The sequence below is a fragment of the Sceloporus undulatus genome, chromosome 5 (assembly GCF_019175285.1).
Source record: "Sceloporus undulatus isolate JIND9_A2432 ecotype Alabama chromosome 5, SceUnd_v1.1, whole genome shotgun sequence".
NCBI lineage: Eukaryota > Metazoa > Chordata > Lepidosauria > Squamata > Phrynosomatidae > Sceloporus > Sceloporus undulatus.
The window spans coordinates 129779098-129787185 of record NC_056526.1 but is presented as its reverse complement, the minus strand read 5'-3'; the positions used below and the strand labels follow the sequence as shown (position 1 = coordinate 129787185).

General features: G+C 39.3%; 1 protein-coding gene across 2 annotated transcripts; it reads right to left on the bottom strand.

Annotated features, from left to right (window-relative positions):
• Positions 1 to 1052: 1052 nt before the first annotated feature.
• Positions 1053 to 7201, bottom strand: LOC121930383 (ufm1-specific protease 2-like). Of its 2 annotated transcripts, none has more exons than XM_042466613.1 (5): positions 7091 to 7201; positions 5365 to 5548; positions 5202 to 5268; positions 3776 to 3933; positions 1053 to 1302 (listed from the first exon to the last, which is right to left on the bottom strand). In XM_042466613.1, the coding sequence occupies exons 1-5, from the start codon at positions 7152 to 7154 to the stop codon at positions 1068 to 1070; spliced, it is 708 nt and encodes a 235-aa protein (XP_042322547.1). In that variant the 5' UTR covers positions 7155 to 7201; the 3' UTR covers positions 1053 to 1067. The 2 variants fall into 2 exon arrangements, with proteins under 2 accessions (XP_042322547.1, XP_042322548.1); XM_042466614.1 differs by lacking the exon at positions 1053 to 1302 and adding an exon at positions 2136 to 2348.
• Positions 7202 to 8088: the final 887 nt, after the last annotated feature.

The following is an 8088-nucleotide window of genomic DNA, read 5'->3' as shown; positions in this document are numbered from 1 at the left end:
TCTTGGCAGTAGTCATGGATTTATCATGCTGTTCAGGACCTGAGTAACTGCGTGCACAGCACACTGACTAAGGAATAGCAATGTAGTCAAAGATAATTTATGTAAAGAAAATAACAAGAAGCAATACAGTGTGAACAACCTTCAACCAAAATTATTTTTGTTAAAAGCTTCTTTACATCATAAGAAAACCAGTTACAAAGAATAAACATCAACTATCAAAGTGTAGTTGCAATGACAATCCATTAGAGAGCCACTGGTCAACATTATTCACCACACACTGACGTTTTTAAATAGGGGCGACCTTGCAAAATCAATTCCTGTACAAAGGACTCAAAAAGAACTCTATGAGGCTGTGCAGACAACCCCTAAGGGGCATCCTGCAGCCACCTCCAGCTGTGCTGGATCTGGACTGCAGCAACCACAAGCTGTGCTGGATCTGGACTGCAGCAACCACACGCTGTGGCCCTGATCTGGCCTTTCCATGGTGCCATGGCTTTAAGGAGCTCCTTTGGCACTGCGTCTTTTGGATGCAGTGCCAAGGAGTACCATGACACCACATGCCATGTAGAGTGACGTGTGGCATCTCACTGCCCGGGGGGCGGAGTCAGGACATGCATCATGTGGACGCCATGCCTTGACTCCACCCGTGGCCAGCCTTAATGGCCAGTGTGCAAAGCCCCTTACAACACAAACTTACTTCCATGAAAGCAATTACAGAGTAATAATCATAAGACATATAGGCCTGATATACATGGGCCAAAAGAAGTGGCTTCTGGCTGCTTCGTGGGGCATGGAATTCAGATGACACATGCCCCCAAAGTGGCCAGAAGCCACTCCAGAGTTGCAATCCGGTCCTTTGGAATGGATCAAAAAGGAGCAGGAAAAATCCAGCTCCTGGCAGCACCAGCTTGGTACCACAGTGGCAGCCTGTTTTGAAAGTGGGCAGTGTGATCATGGCCACAGGCTGCTCCTACGGGGCTGTCTGCTTCATCACATAATTAATAAATACTAATTATTAATAAATACAAATTATTAACAAATATTAATAAATGTAAATTATTAATATTTCAGCCAATATCATCCGAACAATCTTTTAACATAAGATGTACCTGTCTGTAAGTCTCTAGCTGATTATCAGAAATGCCAGTTGGATATGAAATAGTTACAAGATGCTTTTTTCCTGGTAACATGAAATGGAATTGTTCTGGAACCACAACCGATGTTCCTTTCATATATTTTAAAATGCACTTTTCCATGTCAGTTAGCTGTGTGTGAATTGCATTCACCAGAAGACTTCGTGCACTGCAAGATACCACAGAAACCATTTAAAAAACAGAACACCAAAAAAGCAATGACACTCTGTCACTTTCTATTCATTAATGTCCATGAATTCAGAGAGGACAGGGATTCCCCTAATAAGTAGTTCTGCCTCACTCTACAAATACTTTCTATTTATTTTGGAGTTAATGTAAGCTCACTGGTGAATGTGCATGAACACCTATTATATGCACAAAGCCAGGATGACACACTGAAGGCATTGAAAGGATTTTTTACTTGCCGATCAAAATAAATAATAACCATTATCAATGAATGTTGGAGAAAGTGTATTGGCCAAGGGATATTTCAGCTGTTGTTATGTGCCTTCAAGTCATTTCCGACTTGTGGCAACCTTAAGGTGAACCTATCACGGGTGTTTCTTAGCAAGATTTTTTCAAAGGGAATTTGCCTTTGCATTCCTCTAAGGCTGCACTGGTTTACTGTGGATCGTTGGTAACTGCTGGGGTTTGGTTCCAGGAACTCACATGGATACCACAATCCATGGATCCTCAAGTCCAGTTAAATACAATGGCATAGTAAAATGATGCTCCGTATATAAAATAGCAAAATCAAGCTTTGCTTTTTTGAATTTATATATGTCATGAATATTCTCAAGTGTTAATGGTTGAATCCATGGATCAAGAATCTGTGGATACAGAGGGCCGACTCTGTATGCTGAAGGAAAAGTTTATTCATTTATTTAGAGCAGTGGCTCCCCAACACTGGTCCTCCAGATGTTTTGGACTTCAGTTCCCAGAATTCCTGACTGCTGGCTAAGGCTCCTGAGAGTTGAAGTCCAAAACACCTGGAGGGCCAAAGTTTGAGAATCACTGGTTTAGAGGTTTATATCCTGTCTTTCAATGAAACGACCCTCAAATTGTCTTACAACAAAGTGTAGTAAAACCTGTATGCAACACCTGCATAGTCAAGCAGTTCCTATTTCCCTGGCCAATGGATGGGGGCAGAATGCGCTTTCCTTTAAGTCTCCAGTTCCTGTGCAATTACCAATTGGAGCTCAGTGCTTTTTCTGTCTGGGGAGCGATAAACAAATTGCAATAAGCAAAACTGATGAGGGAGCAGTGGTTCTTTTCCTCTGTCTGAGAGCAGAGGCCAGTATGTGCCTCTATTTCTTGACTGTCAAATGTGTGTAAGAGATCATGAGTGTTGACCAAGCAAGGTGTGAATTGCCCTGTTCATGGTGTCAATTTACGCACGATCAGTTGTGATTATTAATATTCTCCATTATAGTCACACAAAGCACAACGTATACATACATAATTATTCCATTTTTTCCATTGGTTACAACACAGTGACATATTTGTCATATTTAACAACAAAATGATTACAAAAGGTTCAACGGTGCATGCAAACAAAAAAATTATATTCTTTTATCTCTTTTCCTCCAGCTTTCTAAATACATATATCATGCAAGATCAGCCATAGGATGATGCTTTTTGCTCGAGCTTATTCTTTAGTTTGTCCTCTTTAGTAACAAGATTAAAACTCAACAAGAATGATACAACTTTATATTTAGGAATATTATGAAATTCAGCAGAAAGATGTATGTGATAGTTGTCCGTCTTTATATGGTAGATACAGAAACATCATACTGTTATAAGATGGGACTGAGTTGGATGGCTTCTATGGCCCCTAGCGTCCCTTTCAACTCTGATTCTGTGACTTTAAAAAGGAACAAAAAGGCATAAAAGTAGATGGAGGAGGAATTACATCATAATAATAATAATAATAATAATAATAATAAGTTTTATTTCTATACCGCTATAGAACAGCAAAGAAACATCTTGGCCAACTTTCTCTGTTTTGGATATTAGGCTAATAATGTCAATTCTTGGTTTTAAGTCTGACTACAAAAAAAACCTCGAAGATTGTTCTGGAGCCAGAGAACCACTTAGAAGAAAGGGACATGACATTCTTTCCCCAGCTTCAGCTGAGGATCATATTATCAAGCTGTGTGTATAGAAACTGTAAAGACAGCAAAGAGTCAGGCTGACCCTTCAAAACACTTCAGGAGGCTGACATGAGAGCTGAAAACTTTGGGGTACTTGTTGAAGTATTTAATACTAAAGGTAAAGTTAGTCCCTTGACGTGAATGTCTAGTCATAACCAACTGTAGGTAGCGATGCTCATCTCTGTTATTAAGCTAGTGTTGTCCGAGGACCGCTCTGGTGGTCATGTGGCCAGCATGACTGCTCTGAACACTGTTACCTTCCCACCGAAGCAGTACCTATTTATCTACTTGCATCTCAACTTGAATATTTTAATAAGAAACAATGTTCTTTCCAAACACCATGAGCTGCCTGGAATCTTAATTTTAAAGGAGACCAAACATGAGTAAGCCCTGAAGCCCTGAAACCTCTCAAAGGCCGAAGAACATGGATTATATAGCAATATAAAACAAATTAAAGAAAACATACAAGTACATTTATGCATTACTTACTTCCGCCACATTTCTTCGGGAGACACAGAGACAACAGCATCAACCGGCAAGGTCATGCTTATGTAGTGATGCCCCTTGTTCTCTTTTTCAATGACTGGAGCCAGAGCTTCTGATGAAGTAGTCATTTCTAGCATAAGATCTATATTTACTATAGGCTGCTGCAAATAATAAAGGTACAAATTACAGACTGAACCATCTTAGTCTAGTGCGTTTGGGGAAGTAGCAACTTGAGGAGAGAAATTTAGATCAGAAAAACAGCACTTAAAAAAGGTTAACAGCCCTTCCCCAGTTATATCATAGCAGCATTCCAAGCTTGGTGGTCCTATTGCTGCCTGTAAAATAAACAACAGCTAATACCTTTAGTTTCACCTCAAGACTGGGCCAATTAAAAAGTAGCAATGGGGGCTGGAGATCAAGTGTTGCTTACACCAACACTATATTAGGAATTCAGAGATGTTATTCCAATGTTATGGGTAGATGTGTGCTGAAAACGTTATAATTTCAACATCATCTACTGCAGACTTGATTCTGCACACTAATCCATACATATCCATTTCTGCTATAAAAACAAAACTATTACACCGGCCGCCAGCACATTTCAGGTGCTTATGCTGACATTTAAAGCTCTAAATAGTTTGGGACCTCAATATTTGAGGAAGCACCTCTCCCTATATATGCCTGTTTGAGGGCTGAGATCTGCTGGGAGATCCTTCTCTGTGTCTCACCTGTGAAGTCAATACACTGTGTGAAGATGTGTTAGAGGGCCTTCATAGTCACAGCCAACCAACTGTAGAACATCCTGCCCTTAGAAACATAATTGGCACTAGCACTGGTTTCATTTAGGTGCCAAGTAAAAACATGGCTGCAATAAAGTCTTTGGGTGTCACTGATTCCTTTGAAGGTTTTAAATTGTTTTAATCTTTTTTATTCTTTAATCTTATTTAATTTTTTTTAAATGATTTAATTTTTGTTTTTAGTGAAGCAGGCTCTTAATCAAGGAGGCTTTTCTATAGGGTATGTGCTTTAGTTATGTTTTTTACTTTTATGTGTTTATGTAATTATATACTGGTTTCAGCTAGTTGATTTTAATTGGGTTTTTTATTTTATTTTATTGTAAAGTTTTAAAATGGTTTTATTTGTGAACTGCCTTGGGTCCCTTTCTAGGAGAAAGGCGGCATAGAAATGAAACAAATAAATAAATCTGTTTTAATAGGTTAATTGTATTTAATATCCCTTTAGTCTATTTTTATTGTTTTGAACTCTTTTTACTGGTTTGCATTGTTTTTACTCATAGGTCACCCTGAGATCTTTTGCTATAGGGAGTGACAGAAATATTGTAATAAATAAATACGTAAATAATATTTTAAATAGCCTCTCTTTTTTGTGTTCAGCTCTACAAAGTCAGAAGAAGAAAAGGTATACGTACTGATTCATGTAACTTTTTGTCTTTCTTTTTAAAAAACCTGCGTTTAGTCTCATCTTCTTGCTGAAACCTGGAAAACAGTGGTAAAATCAACTTATAATAAGGAATTATCGTAATACCAACTCCCTTTAACATTCCTTTTGTTGTTTTTCTTGCTCATACTTACCGAATGAACTGCAGTATCTCCTTACAAGCAGAGTCATCTGAAAGCTCAGTGGCAACTGAGTATTTCCCACTATTTGGCCACAGATATACTGAGCTATGACGGATCCTGAACACCAGCACATCTGAAGCTAATTTTGTTGAAAGGTCACTGAAAACATATTTTATTGCTTCTTTTGTTGAAGATTCTGAAACAAAGAGAAAAGGGGGAAAAAACTTTGAGTGGATGGTGGCATCAAAGAAAGGAGGAGGCTTGTTCACTCTGGCCATTAATAGCCGATGACAAGACGCATTGTCTAAACATTTCTAAGTGAATAAGCCCCACTGAACACAGAGAGTTTTGTTTCTGAGTAAGCATATTTAGGATTTCCAGTACTGCATTTTCATTAACAGCTAATACCAAGAAGAATAATGTTGCACTTCTGTTCCCCTAAGCTATAACAGCTATCCTCAGTTATGAAATGAGGACCCCAAGTCTTGATACCCCACCACCACCAAACTGATTTATTACTTGTCAAATTGGCTTTAAAGTTTTGTTTATAATCTGGTATTATATTCCATGAATAAAAAAGTATTTTTAAATAAAAGATGGGCTTCTGAGCAGCCTAACAGCTCCCCAAAAGGGACCCAGAAAATGCCAATGTTCAAAAGTTCCCTGCCCTCAAGACAGAAAATACAGAATGGGAAAATTGTTCAGGTAATGAAAGGCACATATAAAAACAAACATCTAACATTACCCTACAGGCACCTCAGATTTACACACTGTATCCTCAAGCATGTTTACATGGGAGCACTATTATTTTCAACAGGGATTTCAAATCGAGTGGTCTGTTGGGTCACAAAGTATACATCCGCTTCAGTTGTTTTATTTAAAAAGAGAGCTACCCTGAAATATCTGAACATAACAAAGTTGCCAAGCACTATGTGAGATCATTTGTCCTTCTACAGTCTACTCTTAGTGGTTGCATTTTTCCAGTGGATCTTGCTGCCTGGCCCTTTTAACCAGAGAAGCCATGGATTGAACCAGGGCATGTTCTCTACTATTTCCTTGTGGAATCCCACACTCAGAAAGTAGGGCTACATCTACAATGAAGAAAAAATGAAGTTCAATACCACTTTAATTGCCATGGCTCCATCCTATAGAATACTGGGATTTGTAGTTTGGTGAGGCATCAGCACTCTTTGGCAGAGAAGGCTAAAGACTTTGTAAAACTTAGTGCTTACAGTGACGTTGAACTGAATTATTTCTATAGTGTAGGTGCACCCACACAGTTGTCGAGCTCCAAACCATTTCCCAAGAGAATCATTCACTAAACACTGGTACAGGCCTGTGCTGCTTTTCTTGTTAACATACCATAGGAGTAACCCTTAGAATGCTGCCCATGAAGCCACCAACGTGTCAGTCTTCTGTGCAGCTTCACCATCAAGTAGGGATCCTTGCCTGATAAGGCCAGTGATAGCAATGTCAGTCCTTGTATATCACAGCAGCAGTGAGTGTTTCTGGATATGTTACCCTATAGTGCAAAACCCCCAATTTTTCCAAGCTCTGAAAATTACACGTACCCAGACGACCCAAAAACCTATTGCATGTCCCAATTTGGATGAAATGAACCATGTTTTGCTGACCCAGTGGTTTTAAAATGAGCCTGTCAATGAAGCCCATTAACATTTTTCTATAGAAATATTACTAATACTGTAAGTGTTAGTGTCTAGTAGCTATAGGGACGCACCGTCAGTAGTGGCCAGTTGGAAGGCAAGATCCAGGCCTCCTCTTATTCTAAAGATAATGTCCATCGTCTCTAAGATGACCTGTTTGGGGAAAAAGCAAAAAAGATATGAATTAATATGAAATGAAGTGCAGCTGCTTGACGTTTTTCACAATGTGGCAGGAGTCTGGCTCAAAGAAACGTCTGTGGAACTCAAGACTCAGTTTTATGCTCTGCATAACCCTATACAGACAGGCCGAAATAAAGCTGCTTCGGGTCACTTTGGAGGCATGGTGTTTCAATGATGCATGCGCCCTAAGAGTCTGGAAGCTGCACCAAAGCTGCACTCCAGTCCTTAGGAGTCCTTCTGGACTCTTAGGATGCATGTATCATTTAAACAGCATACAGTACTTGCAAAGTGACTCGAAGCAGCTTTATTTTGGCCTGTCTGTATCAGACCAATGTTTCTCTTCTCTATGTGCTGGATCCCCTGTTTATAAAATGGCAATGAAACACCTATATTCCACAGAGGACAATAAATATGATGCACACCGAACAGTAGGAATTACCACGATGAGAAAAATTTACAAGAGACAACGTTAAAACATTAACACCAAATGTTATCTGAAAACAAGTGGCATTATCATTTTCAATTCTTCTGATACGATGCTAAGCGAAAGTCCAATCCGAAGCGTGCCGTTATATACACTTACTCAGGAGTAAGTCCTACTGAACTCATTGGACCATCTGTGTAAATTTACGTAGGGTTATGGTCTTATTCTGTTTTTGTAAATCAGTCTGACCCCTTTCTGGGTATTATTTTTCTTGCAAATGAGTTGGTGTTTGCAGACTGACAGTTTACAGATGGTTCCTATTTCGACGCAGGACCACAGAAGCAACTCTCATTGAAGAGGGCTCAGACTTCGCTGCTCTGCTTGGAGAAGATATGGCTAATATCAAACTGGAAAGCATAGGCTTACAGACAAATCCAGTCACAAGGTTGCACAAAATATACATCCTGA